The following is an 18,232-nucleotide window of genomic DNA, read 5'->3' as shown; positions in this document are numbered from 1 at the left end:
ACTAGATTAGATTCCGGTCACATCAAATTATTACTAGTTAACCTTTCAATGGCATAAATGATAGAAAACCTTAATAAATATGGATTAGATTTGGAACTGGTTGTGATTTAGCTGCTAGATAAAGATAATAATGGGAGAATAAATTTTAAAATAAAAAGCTGATGAAATAAAATGGTTGCATGCACCTTCCTAGAATGAAGCCTTTCATTAAAAAAACCCATCAGAATGTGAAAACAGTGGTGAATAATTTAAGTTTATTTAATACATTTCTACCTTAAGTACATTTTTGTATTAGTGCAACAGTATGAGGCTGAAAAACCATTACCATTTTGAGTTTAACAGAATCTAACTTTTGTACTGCTTGTTAGAGAAATTATAGCCTCTGAGGAAGTGTGACGAGACAATTATTATAAATGATTCTAGCTGACTAGCTTTCTCTCAAAAAAGAGTCATAATTAATAACTACTGATGTAACTTTCCAGCAGCATATTATGGTATTTTACTGCAAGGTTACCTGCTCAGTGCTCTGCTGAGGAGTGTCACTCGACAATCCCGAAGGTTTGTCTTTGACATTGCACACATTCTGGGCATGTTAATCACCTGGTTTTCTTCCTTAACCATCAAACACACACACAGACACACAAACACTAGAACAGTCTGGGGGAAGGGAGGAGGTGTTAGTCCTTCTTTATCTCCTCACAACAGACTCTACTCAATTACCTGTCATAGCTCAGAGGAGGGGACGAGAAGGTAAAGAGAGAAAAAGGGTCTTCCAAGCATTTGTAGAAACACTTTAGCAGCATCAAACGTGATACCTCTACCGCTTCCCCCTCCTGGGTGACACAGCTCCGGCTTCGCACTGCATGCAGCAGCCAAACTTGGATGAGCGTCATGTTTCTCACAAGCCAAAAAAGAGGGGGTGACAAAAATAGCTAAATGAGTGTAGTGTTGTCGCGTGGAACCTCAATGACTGATGCCTTGTGAAAATGGTCACAGTATAGTCTATGATTTTTTTGGTCCATGTGTTTAGAAGCGACTCCAATACTGTTCGATGGACAACTGTCAAATTTCAACAACAGTGCTAAAAACGAGTAAAACACGCTCTCTGTTATGGCTTTCAGCATTTAGTTCGGTTCTTGCTAATACATATGACCTGGGCAACTCCTAGGGACGTGTTAAAATGTCTATAGATTCAATGGCATTAAGAAGAAACACAGAAAACCGAATCTTACCTGAGAGCACTACCTCCACCAGGTCTCCTTCCATGATGTCAGATGCACATTTGACCAGCTGCAAAATATTCTCTGATGTTGGGTCATGACGAAAAAGTAGGATCTTGTCATATATCCCATAGAAGCCACACTCTGGGAACTGCAAGTCAAATTATTTGCATTATTCAGGTGTTCATGGTGTTTTTTTCTAAACTTTTTACTGTTCTCTGTGCCTCATTAATCTACTGTTAAAGATATACTTTCACATGTTCTCTCTATGTTACACCAACAAATGTTTCAGTTAAATGAGGAAACCCAGCTATAAACTCAGCTTTTCTAGCATGTCCTCAGATGAAGATGCAGCTGATATTTCATATTCATGCATGCAGTTTCTAATCTCACAAACTTCAGCTAAATTGGATACACAAACGTACGGTCACAATAGATTTCTCCATCAAAAAAGCATAACAAATCTCATCACAGACAAATCACATAGGCCCACCTTCACCGTCTTTATTTATTTCTGTTTTTTGCACATTTCCTAAACAGTTTTACGAACAACAGTCTCACAATCAATTCAATGTCAAAGAAGAGAGCAACATATTGACTGACCCATGTAGGCTGCTGGGGAAACGACCTGCTAGCCTCGTTCTCTATTGATCACTGCTGAGCTGAGTTACAGCCGCCCGGCATGGAGCGCCTGTTCAAAGCTGCACTATTCACAAAGGAAACTCATACTGGGGCAATTATTGTCTTTATTTACATACTAAAAACCAAGGAAACTCGTATTTGCACAATAATTACTCTGCAGGACATTTATGCAGCACGTGCCAATGAATATTTGGACTCTTCAGTTATCAAAATTATCAAAAATACAGCTCTTGTCGGGTGCAGTGGACAGTATCTATCAAAAGTGGTCTAAAGAAGGAACAGTGGTGAACCGGTGACAGGGTTATGGCCGGCCAAGGCTCATTGATGCATATGGGGAGCGAAGGCTGGCCCGTGTGGTCTGATCCAACAGACGAGCTACTGTTGCTCAAATTGCTGTGATAGAAAGGTATCAAAACACACAGTGCATCACAGCTTGATGTGTATAGGGTTGTAAACCACAAATCTGTCTAAGTGCCCATGCTGGCCCCTGTCCACCACCAAAAGCACCAGCTAATTGAGCTGGACCATGGAGCAATGGAAGAAGGTGGCCTGGTCTGATGACTCTCATTTTCTTTTACATAATGTTGAGGACCAGGTGTGTGTGTCATTTACCTGTGATGCCCCAGGATGCACTATGGAAAGAAGGCAAGGCAAATGATGCACTGCGATGTTCTGGGGAAAAACTTGGGTCCTGGCATTCATGTGAATGTTACTTTGACCACATATTAGCTACCTAAACATTGCTGCTGACCAAATACAACCCTTCATGGCAACAGTATCTCCTACACAAAACATGTCAGCAGCTTCTTTCAGCAGAATAACGTGCCCTGACACAATGCAAAAATTATTCAGGAATGGTTTAAGGAGCATGACAATGAGTTCAAGGTGTTGAGTTGGCCTCCAAATTCCCAATCTCAATCCGATTGATCATCTGTGGGATGTGCTATACAAACCTGTTAGATCCAGGGAGGCTCTACCTCACAACTTACTTAAAGGGTATGCTATTAATGCCTTGATGACAGAAACCACAGCACACCTTCAGAGGTCTTGTGGAGTTTATGCCTTAACAGATTAGCTGTTTTGGTGGCACAATTGAGGCCTGCACAATATTAATCAGAAGGTTTTAATATTATGGCTGATTGGTGTATATATACACTGTACATATAGTGATCTGCAGTTATCTGTACAAATAGCCTTATCTAGTCTCTATTCTGTACAGCAGATTAATTCTAAAATTATTTTAAGGAATGGTTTGGTAAACCATAAATATCTTATGCTTCATCACATTTGAACAGATTTGAGAGACTTTTCAGAGTAGTTTTTTTTTTCTAGAGCATTGCTTTAAGTAAATAAATTCTAAATAAATTAAAAGTTATTATCTGCTAACTTGCATTTAATTTAAATTGTTTATTTTTATTTGAATAATTAATTTTTTTTTAAAAGAAGGGCAAAAATGGAAAAGGAAACACATTTCAGGGATATAATATTAAGAATCCATTGCAGAGCACAGTGTGTGTATAGAGCAGTATCAATAGTGCAGAAACTGTGGCTGACTGCAGTAAAGTGTACAATACATAGTGTCAAGGCAAGAAAACAGCTTCAGTCAATACAAACACAGATCCTATTCTGCTGCTGGTGATGTGTTACGGGTGATCTATTAATGCAGTTTTCTATGATTAAATCCAGACTGCAGATCAGTGAGGGCATGTGTGGGTTTGTATTTTTCATTTTGCTCATTCTAATGAGTTTGGTACAATAAAGACACACTGAGGCGAGTGAACATTCTGAGGTCGCCATGACAGCAGCCTCGCTGTAGCAGTATGGGTTGTCATGGCAGCAGAAACCCAAGGCTCTTTCCTGATTGAGCACTATTCATTTATTGGAGACAAATAGATGTGCATGTACCAAGCCATCAAAGCCAGAGCGACACCCACCGATCCTCATCATTAACCCCTTGGGAGATGCCTGGCTCTAAGCTCGGGAATCTTCTATAACTCCATGTTATGGCCTCTTAGGGTGCTTCACACTGCCGCCTTGAATGCTGCATCTTCAGGGCTGTCATTTTCAACGCTCTTTCTCCCTTTCATTTTCTTCTGTTGTTTTTGTGGATGACAGCCTAGCACTGTATGCGAGGGACATCAATTTGGACGTTGTCTTCCCTTTAAACACCAGGTTGTTGAAGCTGGCTGTCAAGGTGGAGCAAGGCTGAAAGAGGCAGGTGTGCCAATGCAGAGGAGGGCCAGAGAGAGAGGCAGATATAGACAGAGAAAGAGAGTGAGAGCAAGCACACTCTGAAAGCTGCTGGGAACAGTGAATCATCCATACTGCTTTAACTGCTGAGCCTCTCTCACCCACCCCACACTTTCTCCATGTGCAGACTTTCATTCCCAGAAGCATTCTCTCAATATACCCCAATGCCAATTTTAGACACCTGTTTCTCAAGTACTTGAAATCAACCTGCTTCAGTCCACACCTAGGTCGTCATGTCATTAGACTTCAGTACATAGAAGTACTTAAGCTTGCATATACCACTTCAAAAGGGGTTGTATACATTTAGAATTTCCTTTAGCAATAGTACATTTTTCATTTGTTTCTTGTTCCGGCTTGATAGTCCCAGGAGATTACTTACAATGGTATTATTCACAAAAATTTAAATGACATTTCCTTTATTGGTATATGTGTTTGAACAAATACACACAACATAAAAATGCTTATTTATATAGCTTATAAACTGCAAATTCTGCTTAATTTTTCCTTGTACAGAAGTGGTTTATAAAATAATTTATATGCATTATCACTTTATTCTATCTATAGTGATTATTCTATCACTCTTATCTATTCCAGGCAAAGTTTAGGAAAATGGATTTGGAATGGTTCAGGATCAGTTGGATGATGTTACTTTATTAGTTAGCACACCAGTGTAGGTTGCTCAGCAAAGTAAGATTTACTCAGTAACATAATGTATCAGTAAAAGGCTGCATAAAGTATGAAATTCTACTGTAATCAGATCTTTTTTAATTAAACTATTTCTTTTTTTACACTGTGTCTAAGGGACATATTAGAGGTAACAATATCTTCTCTGCACAGAATTCAGTATTTTGTCTATATACAGACAGCCCACAGTTGGCTTATACTGTGGCTTGTCACACTGTCATGTAGATTCCCAGCAGATGAATAGAATTTAAAGCACTACCTAGACACTGACACTACCCAGACACAGACTATGGGCCAAAACATACCTTTTTTTTTTTTTTTTTAATATCCTCTTGAACAGGTCTTGATATGGTCATGATAATTTTACAAGAGTAGAGAACACTCATTTTAGAATAAGTGTTATGAGTTAAATTACATTGTATATGTTATGAGTTAAAACATTATAAGCAAGTAGTGGACTATTATGAGAAACTTTTTTATTAAGATTAACAATAATATCTAGTCCCTGTCTGTAATACACTGATTTGTAAGCTGCAAAACTCAACCAAGGAAAACTTATTTTATAGACAAATGGGGGAGAAAAGACTGGTGGAAAAGTGGCCGTGTAAATATTGCTAGAACGGCTACAGCTATTTTTTATAATCAAGACAATTTGTCAACTATTTTAAGTCAACTAGTCTATTTCTCATTTCAGTGGTCAGGACCAATTTGGTTGCAATAATTACAAACACAGAAATTAGGTGATTTGTAAAAATGACACAAAATAATTCTCATTCCATGAAACATGGGATATGTAATATACCACAGCAACAACATCAACTGTTATAGTCTACAGTATTTGATCCTGTGCTTTTGGTGTTTTCATTTTAAATCTTAGTGCATCATTAATGGGCTGTAATAAAAGCTGTCTCTGCCTAGGAAAGTGCACTGAATCAGGCTTAAACTGTGTTCAGGGACAAACTCTGACAGTTTCAGCATTTTAGGCCTTGCTTTCTTTGACTGCTCTCTCATTCCGTCCGGCAGTCAATTTCTGTCTGTGTGATGTGTGATTTCCTCTGTGGTGTTTGAATAGAAAAAGGAAAAAAAAGAAGAAAGAGAAAAGGGAAAAAGTACATGAAACATATAATAATACCAATATACCTTTCAGTTCTTTATTTACTAGAAAGGAGATAGCAATCTTGCTTGGTGCTCAGTCACACTTACAAGAATCAGGTTAACGTTCAACTCTATTAACCTTTTTTTCCGTTTTCATTCTCATTGCTCCATGCTTGTTATAGTTGATAGAACAGGGCATCTTTTGCAACATTTTATGACATTTTTTAGTTTATGTTTAAGTTAATAAGGCCAACTCAAAATAGCCCTCATGCAGCAGCGCTTTATTGTAAGAAAGGTCAAAAGCTATGCTGCCACTGCCTCCAGTGGCTTAAGCAGTGTACTACATTTTATCATAAAATTGAAAAAATAGAGTCCTATGAACTTGTTAGTAAAGTAAATGATGTGACAAAACACAAGGCCTAGCAGACAAAGAAATAAAAATTACCAGAAAAAGCCTAGACCCCAGCATGCATCAGCAAAGAGGACAGCTCCATGTTAACAGCATGAATGATCATATTGGTTGAAATAATATTGATAACGGCAAATTTCAACAAGCAGAGAGTACACATTTGCTTATATATTAGAAAATGAACATACTGTAAGTGAATGTTCAGACTGCATACAAGTGAAAAAAAATATCAATAAAACAACTTTTTTCCTGTCTGTGCAAACAGGTTTATTATTGAATGACCTGTCTGTCACCATAGAAATGCTACAAGAAAAAATGAAACACTTTCTCCCACTCATGTAGACTAACTGATCATGTGGCCTTTCTGTTTTCCTTGCTGGTGATTCAAAATCAGACGATTACAGGCAGTCCTAATCAGTCTGTCCAGGATTTCATGATTTTGTGATCACAGAAATTAACGCAAAATCAAGTCCACGATATGTGGAGGAGCTTGCAATTTGTCAAAATGAACACAGATTTATATTATCATAGAAAGTAATTACATATGTGTCTTCACTGGTAGTAGATTACAAGAAGAATCGTGTACAATTTTACCAATTCAAGAAGTTTTTTGCAACAATCACCAAAAAACTCCTGGAGGGACTGTCCTAATGGCATGTGATTTGGGAAAGACTGTAGGGCTAAGGACTGTAATTAGATATTTCTCATAGTCATAAGCAACAATAAGAACAGTGAAGGAAAGGTTCAGTGTGACTGCGATTTAATACCGACAAATACCTCCAACCAAACATCCTTGTTTTATATTGGCTTACTAAAATGAGGCTCATGTCTAGCAAATTTTTATAATTTGTGGTTAGTCTAATGGCTGCTTTATATGATCAATCAGAAATGTGTACATTACAGGTGTTTTCTGTTTTTCATCATAGCAAGGGGTCAAAATTCATAATAAAATGCTCTGTAAAAATGTATTCATTCAATTCATTTTCACATCTGGCATAGAGGGTTTGTCTATTCTAATCATTGAAGTACTCATTTACACAATAGTAACACAATGTCATTAAAATCAGAAGATCTCTAATATGAAATTTTACATGTACTCAAATCTACTGTAAGTATGAATCTAAGTAGTTTAGGCTTAACCCCTTAAATGCCAAGGACCACTCGTCACTGTTGTATTTCCCATCTTTTTACTATTAATTTCACTGCACTTACTGAATGTTCAGTGTAGTTGTTGTCACAGAGATTTTCTTCATTTTAGTTCAGGTTTGCTATTGCTATATGGTTGCTATTCAAGATTCTTTGGATCTTACAGCATTTAAATATCTGGCTGTGATGCTAATAAGTTAGAATACAGGTGGATAAAATTACATTTATGGTATTTGGCATTTTGGCAATTTTACAAATAGAGCAACTGAGGGTTGAGGGCTTTGCTCAATGGCTCAGCAGTGGCATCTAGGTGGTCCTATGATTCAAACTCAAGGCCTTCTGATCAGTATCAGAAGCTATCACATCCGTAAATGAATGATTGAAATGTTGATAAATAGCTTCTTTCTAGGCTAATATTATCCATGTGATTACAGAAAATGCTGTTTATGAAATGCATTTATGTAATGCATGCTTTATTAATGCATCTGTATTTTTAGGCTCAGAAAACAAAAGCATTTACATCATCAGTATATCCATCTGTGGTCCCCATTCCATATCCCATTACATGTGATTTGTGCTTGAAATTTTTATCACTGTTTTCTTCTACCAAGCCCTCTGGTGTCATTCTGTCATCACAGCTGTCCAGGAAACAACTGAGTAACCAAATGTCCAAATACTTTAGGTCTAAAATGGAGGAAATATACAAAAATGATTCCTATGTGGTTCAAGCTCATAGTCAATGTTTTAAGTACAGTACATTGTAAGGGACTAAAATAACAAGTCACTTTTACTTCTGTTTCTGAAGCATATGAACGTACAATATTCCAGAGTACTGTATTAAATAACAAAAAATTGCTGGCCACTGTATCTCTCTTTAAAGTTCTCTGTGCACTCTACCTGCACAGAAAACAAAGATATAAACTCTGTCTTTGACAGAATCTGTCTTTTCTGTCAGTGAGACTAACACACCAGGCCATATCCCCATACTGATCAAGCCATGGAACACACACAAACCATGAACCAATCAGAGCCATGGCTAGCCATGTTGAGTCTGCAGGCTAGCGGGTGCTAGCTGTGCTGTGACAACCACTGGTCAATACTGTTGGAGCATTGTGCTTTTGTTTTTCTCCCTCCCTCTGCGCCTACAAGGCCAAAAAAGCCTAAACGTTTTGCCAATGGCAGGCATGGGGCCACATTCAAGGCCTAACAGAAAGGGCAAACAGATTCTCTCCAAGCTCTGCTAATGCTCAAGCCAATTGATGTCCAAAAACTATGGCTATATTTTTATAATAAAAGCTGCTGTTTTATTGTTGCTCATTAGCTAGCATGGCATATTAACTGTGTTTTACATCGCATGCCTTTGACCAAACTGACTTAGATCTGCCAGAGCCAACAGTTTCCAACAACCAGGCGTAAGATTGTGTACAAACACAAGACAATAAGCCTTAGACTAATTTGCATGAGTGCCAGGTAGTACATGCAACTGAGCACCAAGGCTCTCCAATCGGCAGACAATAATACAGCAACATAATACACAGACTAGTGAAACACACACACACACACACACAAATGTAAATACAAACTGCAGTGTAAATAACTTAAACATATCTGTACATCAACACAAACTTTTACATGGTCATCATTCTTGGGTTGCTCATGTCTACAGGTGCCACTTCTGAACTCCACAGAAAGACTGCTTGAATATATTAGCATGTCATTAATACTAAAGAGGACAACCTGGATGAAGAGCGTACTCTCATTTAAGGCAAAACGACACACTGTATCTAATTAAAGCACTCTTTTAGGCCTGCTAAGATTCTCATTGTCACCTTAATGGCTGTATGTTCACACGTTATTAGTGAGTGTTTTGCAGCTCTCCTCCTCAGCACCAGCATGCCCACTAACTAACCCTTGGCACAGCAAGCTCACGCTCAAGCACTACACAGGTTCTACTGGGCTTTGAGGTGCTATGGCAGATCATTAAAATTACATGACGGGCTTAGCAGGTGGTATGCCTCTAAATTGACAGTGATTCCAATATTTCACTCATGATGAGCTTTATTGAACTCCTCTGCACAGTATGTGGTGTAACAATCATTAAACAAAATGAACGCCAAATTTAGCTGCTAAGGCACAGAAGAAAAGTTGTACAACTTTATACCATATGAGTGACTGCACAAAAGCAGACAAATGTTATCTGCATAAGTTCTTCGCACATGGATGATTGTCTTCTCAGAAAATGTGCTTCAAATTTTTGCACAGAGGCACAGGATTCTTGTTTTTGTGAGCTAAAAAACTCAACAAGGATATGTTGGAGTTCTGCTTCTTGGTTTGTGAAGTCTCAGCACGTTCTTTGTGAAGAGATAATTGTGTTTTGCAGGTCTTGCCTAAACAGCCATGGAAATTAGGTAACCTTTCAGCAAAGCATATTAACATCGAGAGAAACCACTGTATATTTTTTGGGCATTTCATCTCCTGCAATATGCAATGTTTACTTTATTACTTAAAGCAATTAAAAAGATTCCTTATGTTGGCCCTGCATGCTATTCTCAGTATAAACCAGGAAGAGTCCTTGTTGCAGCACTGGTGAATTGGCAGAGACAAAGGATGCTCAGATGCTCTCTTTGATATGTAACAGCCCTCTCGTATATCCTGCATCATACGTGCCATATAAAAGACTATAACAGAACAACCATTTTGTGAGCCCAGCTTTCGTGATAATCTCACGTATCTTTGGGAACTTTTTGAAGGGGAGATCAGAGGAGCTAAGAAAGAAATCATGACCCTCCAAGATGGACAAGCTGTCCGTGCATGTGTAAATACACACGCAAAGCATACAAACACACGGTATCACATTTATCAGTGCTAATGAAGGCAGCTCTTTCAGTGATCTCCAAAACAGCTGCTCCACAATGGCCTCCGTACAGTACTCATCTCCTGCCGAGGTGTGTGTGTGTGAGAGAGAGAGAGAGAGAAACAGAGAGACAGAGAGAGTGCGCATGTGCATGCGTATGTGAGTGCATGACCTCGCTGCACATGGCTCTCGTCACCATAATGGCACTCAGATGAGTACTTCACAGGCAATCATAATCAGTTGCCAAGCAACTAGAGGGACCACTCTCCTGCTCACGTAAAAAGACCAATGTTGCTAAGATGACCATATAAGCTAACATCACCATTTCACAGTTACTATCTCTGGTGACGTGAATATATAATTTCCTCTAATACCTACGTCTTTCAAAGACGACGGTATGAAATGCAGCCTATTCAGCCCTTGCACAATGCTTAATGGTAGAATGACTCTCCTTTATGGGAATGAATGAAGAGGCTCTGTCAGCACAGAACCATTGTCATTAAAGCTTGGGCTTCAGAGATAACATGGTTTAAACTCATGCCAGGTACGTGCTGGAAAAAAGTGTTGAGTTACTAAATTATGGAAAATGATTATGGGGTTTTAGTACTGTTACTACTTAACCTGCTGTTGAAGTAACTGAACCTCCATATTCATGGAACACTGCGTTGCATTTTGAACTGAAGGAAGCATTATATTGCATAATATGTAATATTAATAGCATAATATTGCTGTTAAAATGAAATTGTGGTAGTGACAGATTTGTTTTCCACTATTGAATGTTTCCATAAAGCAAATGCTGTCTGAAAACCTACATAAAACCATGGCAACTCAGTGTACATATTTAAATTTCTTATTCATTAAAATTAATTTTTAAATAAATTTAAACAATCATGCTTTTGGTGTTCATGGCCAGGACTTTTTCCCCTTACATTACACTGTTTCAGTACCTGTCTGTAGTGCGTACAGTAGCACTGAGATCAAAATACTGGTGTGTATGACACCGAAAAACCTAAACAAACCCGAACCGAAAGGAGCCATCAACTGCTCTGCTCCTCCACCAGTCATGTCTATGGACTGAGCAAGAGAAATGGTTAGCGCTTAGCATGAAGAGTGCGGCAATCCCACTGATTAATAAGAACGCATGCACAAGTGGTAATGCAAAAAGGTGCAAACTTGAAACAAAGGCGCCATCACTTTAATTAAACCTGATAATCCTGAGCACTAATGGATTCACAGTCTATTAGGCATCCCCTTGATAGCACTAAGGACTTTTGGCAGTGTGAGAAAGAAGACAGTGGAAGGAGCTTTCATTTATGGAGCCTCCACAGAGAAGGTCAAATCAAGCTTGAAATTGAATGGCATACTTACAGAAGAGATTGGAGTGGAATCTGATTTTGGTTTATGGAAATTATTCACTTAACATGAATGTCATTCTTCACCGCATCTAAATCCAAAGATTATCCCAGTTTAATTGTGCTCAGAGATACTGGGACTAGCATCATTTTGACTGGTTTATGAACTAAAGTAATTAAAAGGTAACAGAAGCTATGACTATTGTTGCTACTTTGAGAAAATAAAACATATCTGACAGATATCTTCATGGAATTTCTGTGTGTTTTACATATTTCTGATAATCCAGTTTAAGCTAGGTGTCTGAATAAAAACATTATGAGCTAATTTCCTGATTATTTCACACAGGCACTGGTGTAACATGACTGGATCACTGATTTTTAAAGCTGAATGTTTCACGTATTTTGAACATTTTAGTTTTCAGATAAATTTGTTATTGTGATTGTGGAGCAGTGAACAAAATCTGAACAAACCCTGAAACAAATGAAGGTTTTACACAGCATGACCTGGATGTGTAGTAATTTAAGGCTTGCACTGTTTCTGTGGCTTATATATATTACATGGCCAACTGCACTAAAACAATGTAATAAACCTGTACATCTTCTCCAAATCATTTTTTCATTGTTCAGTCATACACTCAGTGGAACATTATGTGGCATTGTTTCTCAATAACCATCCACCAAGCTACACTAAATGGCCAAATGTTTGTGGACATCATTACACCCATACATGGACCTAAATGATGCAACTGTATGCTGCACAACATGTTGCAGCATGACAATGTCCCTGTGCACATGGCAAGGTCCATGAAAACACAGTTTGGCAATCTTAGTGTGTAAGAACTCAAGTGGCCTGCACAGAGCCCTGAGCTCAACCCCACTGATCACCTTTGGCATGAATTTGAATGGTGACTGCACCCCAGACCTTCTTGCCTGTCCTGACTAGTGCTCCTTTGGCTAAACGAGCACAAATCTTTAGAGATTGTGACACTAAAACAAATTCTGAACAGATTCTGAAATCCACACTCAACAATCTAGTGGAAATACAACCTACAACCCAGAAGGGTGCTGGTTATAATAACAACTAAGGGGGATTAAATCTGGAATGAGTTGCTCAAAAAGCACATAAGAGTGTGATGGTTGAATCCCCTCTGAAAGTATTAGAATAACAAGGCTTCTGTTTTCTACTATACACTAAACATATTTGGATCAGAATTTACACTTTCATGTCCATCTATTTCCATGCTAGACCTAGATGTGTTAAACATTTTAGGCATATATGACATCTGTTGTTTGAATCCACCCAGGTTTCAAAAATACTCAATCTTGTAACTGGCAGGTTTCTTGTTGACCAGGTGTGATCAGGTTTAGTGTTTAAACGATTTTTAGATCCAAATGTCTACTCTTGGTTTGAGCCTTGGGTTTCACCTGTATGGTGATGACTCCATTTGTTGCTAAAAAGGAGAAAATATGGTGAAGGTTTAACAATCTCCTGAAGAAGAACAGAAATATAAAGTCCATACTACAAGATCTAAAGCACTCATCAGCAGTAAAAATCTGAAGGCCAGATTGGAATGCACAAAGAAATACAGAGATGAGTCACAAATGTTCTAGAACAAAGATGAACCTCTACCAAAGAGACGGAAAGTGAGGAGAATGAAAGGATCTGTTCATGATCTTGTAAGCAGCAGAATGAATTCAGTAGTCTACAGAAGGATTCTCTCTGCCAATTTACAGATAAATGCATCCAAATTGCAGCAGAACAATGACCCAAAATGTCAATCACCAGATCGTAAGCCAATAGAGCAGTATTTCACCTCTTAAAGAGGAGATTGAATGGATAAATTCCCCAAAATAATGGAGGCTGTGGTACAAGCCTGGAAAAGCATCACAAAAGAGGAATGCAACAGTTTGGTGATGTCAGTGGCTTATCAAGTTGATGCAGTTATTACATGCAAGGGATAGCAAACAATTATCAAGGTCTGTTCCAATACTATTGCTACTACACTGCCACATAAGGAGCCATTTTTAAGGTCTTTCACATATCTTGTGGTAAATATAAAAAAAACCTGAAATGCTGATCTATCATTTAATATTCGTCTTTTCGTCTCAAACTGAAATGACTTTATTATGTAGCAAAAACAATACAACAGGGGACCTGCATTTACAGGAGTGAGGAGCATGGACCTGCCAAAGTATAAAATGAGATTAAAATGCCTGCATCAAAACATTTTATGGGCCATAAATTCTTTATAACATGACCGTGTTATTGTACTGCATCTGATACACACTTGAACATCTTGAAAGTAAAACAAAAGCTGTTTGAACAGTGGCCTTATATTAACACTCATTTACTTACTTTCATGAATAAAGAACAAGTTCAGTGCAAAACATTGTACACTATTGGAACAAAATTTAGAACACAAATAAATACAGTTTATTGCAAAAATGTATAGTAACAATATTTAGCAAACTGATCAACATTTCCTTATGCCTTTAGTAACTCAGAAAATAACAATCATCCTCTGACAATTGTTACTACCATCCAGGATTGAAAAGACATTGTGCAGACTCAGAGCTCTTGCCAGACAGTTGGCATGTTCATACTTCCTTTCTTCAGCAGCCCTGCTTTTCCAGGAGAGCTTCCACTACCCTTGTACACTATGCACTCGTGGCTTCTTGAGGTTCAAGTCAGGTTCCCACAGTACTTAAGCACACTGTATTTCTAGACTCAAGAGAAATTTGAAATGCCCTGATGTGCTTCATAGCCTCCTACTCAGGCCCTGAATTGTGAAAAACTGGAGTAGCGTCTCTTTGCATTGCAACTGAGACAGCATTACAATGCACAAGAGCTTTCAAGGACATTTACCATTTTTTACTCTCTGATTACGTCACTGTGCTCAGAAAGCCTACATATTTCTGCTAATGTGTCTGTAGTTGGGGCATGTGAATAGTGCAAAGGCAAACTGTATCTTCACACACCTATCAGTTTTTCTCCTCCATGCTGTGATACATGTATCATTATACCAGAACTGAAGACAGGTGTAACCCAATGTGTGGGTAGAGTGAGCTACTACAATAGCAAGGCATTAATCAGATCCATCTGTCTGTGGTCAGAATACAGTAGGTAATGTAGGTGGGCTTACATTTTGCAGTATATGTCCTTATAAGTCCATTCTAACTTGGTGCATCCGGCAACGACAAAACACCAAACACACACACACTAACACTTACACATACACACATACAAGCTATGACAATGAAACAGTGACAATGAAACACCATTGTTTGTCGCTTGTCTGCACAGCAATGTCACCATCATTTTCATGCACAGAAATCAACATGTGACTGTTTAATGTGATAAGAGCTTTAAGCTCTTATACTCCTGAGACTCTCCCTATCTGAGAGAGTGTCTACAAGGTGTTAAAGGATTTAAGGTTAAATCTGTTGTTTGTAGCCCCTCTCTTTTTTTCTTTCAATATATTAAACACATCCGTCTATTTTTCCCAAACACAAGCTGACAACCTCAGGCCTTGAAAAAAAGGTGTTCCTTGTTCAGCCGTTACTTGATTACAGTTATAAAAATGCTGTGCCACAATCTAACACCTATACTTCTAAAAACAGAGCGTAAACATAGCGAAACTGTTAAAAAGTAAAACAAAACAATAACAAATAAACATATTGCAGGAGCGGTAGCAAAAATGAAAATGGAAAAGTCTTTGTCATCACATTCTCCATACCTGCTGGAGAATTAGAAAAATCAACCATTTAATAGCCAAACTATTAAGAGAATAAACCATTATTTGTAGACTGTTAAGAGTGCTCATACAGCATATTTCAACTTTAAAAACTTTACTTCATTAAGGAATGGCACCTCATGCTTTTTAACATTTCATAGACAGGTCTCCATAAATGTTAAATAATCATCTGGCAGAAAACATCAGCATTATTAAATAATGAAATTTATTTCATCATTGTGTCTCCTTGTGACTGAGCTGTTACTACAGAAACAATATACAGTATTGGAACAATATGGTGATGTATTCAAACGAAAGCATCCATATTAACCTGTGATTTGATTGGCAGCCAGCATTACTGTTATACACCTCCTTCTGACCAATCACAGTCAAGAATTCAACAACAATGTGAGGTAAATGCATATAAGATACTGTATGTGCATCAAATGATCAGTTAAAATACTGAACGATGTGCCCTTTCTAACCAGTAAACTATAATTTTTTGCACAACTAACAGGTTTATCAGACTTCCTGATAAAAGAAAGATCAGTGTCAATGAAATAGTACAGAGTGCATGCTCTAGTTTTATTCCTGACTATTGTACTGTCTCCACTGTAGCACAAAGTAAAATAAGCAAGGAAAAAACACTGAGTGCTACTGGTTTTATTTTTTACAATAATGAACTTTTTAGTCATTTTACATTATGTTTTTGTTTCTACTCTGAACTTGTTTCCTATAATAGTGTATAGGCCAAATTTTGATAACAATTTGGCTATAGCTCTGTTACTAACTCTTTAATTGTTTTTACTTTATTGGCCTATATTTCTCTAGAGTTCAAACCCAACTATATCAAGTCTATAGTACCATGTGAGTAATGCTGATCACAGGCTAGAATATTGTCACTGATGACACTTTGACAGATAAATTAACTTTTTTCAAACTCACCCACCATTGATTGCTTAATTCATTTTTTATTTTCAAGTTCAAGTTCAATGAATCGCCTCTCTAAACACCGATTTAAACTTTTTACATGAATTTAGTCATGCAAAGTCATGCAGGTCATTCAGTCCTGTTGCCAAATTGATGGTGTGAAATCATGTCAAACTCTAATCGTTTTTTTTTGTTTGGGGGGGTGCTCAATGTAGCTTTATTTTAACATGTTTTGTTGTTCAGACAAACAAATTGCTAGCTTTCTTGTTTCTGAATTCATATACACAACTTACAACCAATGCTGAAAATCACAACCCACAATTATCTAAGTTTATATATTTATTATTAAGTCCCTATTCATATTCATACTAAACCCATTAAATGAAGTGACCAGTCAAATGGGCTAGACTGGTCACTTCATTGAATGGGTTTGATCCCAACCACAATAATTCCACCAAAATGACAATGTCTATAATTAATGTCAACATGGACCTAATCTGCTCTGTGAGTGGAAAGTTCTAGAATAGACAACCTCAGTGCTCCAATAAATAACCATATTATAAGTGCACACGTTTGATTGTGGCTAGTATTCAATGATTTTATGGATTGTTCATAAAATAAATCTGTGCTGCAGAGGTCCATTGGATTTATGGCATAGTTAAAGGGTTTCTGGCAGCAAAGGCGTTGAAACCCCCTGATCTAAACGCTTTTGAAAATGTAAACAAATCACTGACATGATGACAGTTAACCTGGAAGCAACAAATCGGCATCGAATCGGCATCCACAGCCCTGGAGCGTCGCTATAATAAGCGTATCGGTTCGACACCATGATTCACTTCACTTCAAAAAGTTAACGCTACACTTGGTGTCGGCACTCACTCACTCGATTTATCCTTCGACTTTGACTTCGACTTTGAGAAGGTGGCGAGCATCATCAGCTCGTTAGAAAACGAGACATAACAGTTACCTTCTGGTCGACGATGGAACACGCCATTTCCCGGACCTGCGCGAGGCTGAAGTCTCCGGTGTCGAGCAGCACGGGCTCGCGGCTTAAGCCGATCTGCATGTGGAAGGAAACTCCGCGCGAGCCGGGCACGGGGCTCGGAGCACGGATCACCGGAGGAACACTCATGGGGAATCCGTGAACTGTAAAACGGGGGAAGCGGTCGCGGCGGGATTAGTCAACTAATCACTCGGTGTGTTTCGCCAGGCAGGGCGCTCTCTTTTCTAATGAACGCCCACCTGCCCGCGCAGGGAGCAGAACTTCCAATCGCCCCAAATTCCTGTCGGTGTCATGAAGGTAAATGACGAAGGAATAAATATTCATAAATTGGAATTCATTCAGAGGCACTGTAAAAAGCGAAGAGTTATTTGGACGTTGAAGGGCGACGATGATGATGATGATGATGGAGCCATATAGACGTCAGATAGGCTTAATGTTGGGGTCTGATAGACACCGCCTCCCGGCTGTTCCGGTGATTAGAGAATCACAAAATTAAAAAGATCTGCGTTTACAGCACGTTTTTCTCCGTTTAGAATTAACATGCCGCGATCAAATGGCTGTTCTGTGCCAATTTATGCCGCGTATGTATCATATTCAAGTACATCTTTAGTCGCCTTTTTACTGTAAAGCATAAGGCCCTTTGCGCGTGCAAAGTCCAAAACGAACTTGAGCGCTCCAAAGAGGTTTGGGAGAATATTCAACTCCTACTGTATCACAAATCACCAAAATTATAATTCTGTAGTGTAGCCAGCCTTTAAATGGTAGTCAACACTACAGGAAGTAGAAATCTCATTTATACCTGGTCATTTTATGCATCTTGTATCTGAAATCTAACCTTATATACTCTAAACATAACAAATCTGTTCAGTATAGGTAACTAAGCACAAACAAATGTGGACTAATATATCAACAC

At 38.2% G+C, this 18,232-nt stretch overlaps 1 protein-coding gene across 3 annotated transcripts in view; it reads right to left on the bottom strand.

Moving 5' to 3' along the window:
* The window catches only part of prkd1 (protein kinase D1), a 45,292-nt gene extending 27,380 nt beyond the window's left edge, over positions 1-17,912 (bottom strand). The window contains exons 1-2 of one of the 3 annotated variants that reach the window (XM_058400023.1): positions 17,284-17,912; positions 1,233-1,371 (exon numbers count right to left, since the gene is read on the bottom strand). In XM_058400023.1, coding sequence (XP_058256006.1) covers positions 1,233-1,371; positions 17,284-17,448 — 304 coding nt within the window. In that variant the 5' untranslated portion in view covers positions 17,449-17,912. Of the gene's footprint in view, positions 1-720; positions 860-1,232; positions 1,372-17,283 lie in introns of those variants that run through there. The other 2 variants (XM_058400022.1, XM_058400024.1) reach the window with 2 other exon arrangements.
* Positions 17,913-18,232: the final 320 nt, after the last annotated feature.

Source organism: Hemibagrus wyckioides, linkage group LG09 (genome assembly GCF_019097595.1).
Source record: "Hemibagrus wyckioides isolate EC202008001 linkage group LG09, SWU_Hwy_1.0, whole genome shotgun sequence".
Classification (NCBI taxonomy): Eukaryota; Metazoa; Chordata; class Actinopteri; order Siluriformes; family Bagridae; genus Hemibagrus; species Hemibagrus wyckioides.
This window is presented reverse-complemented; position numbering and strand designations above follow the sequence as displayed.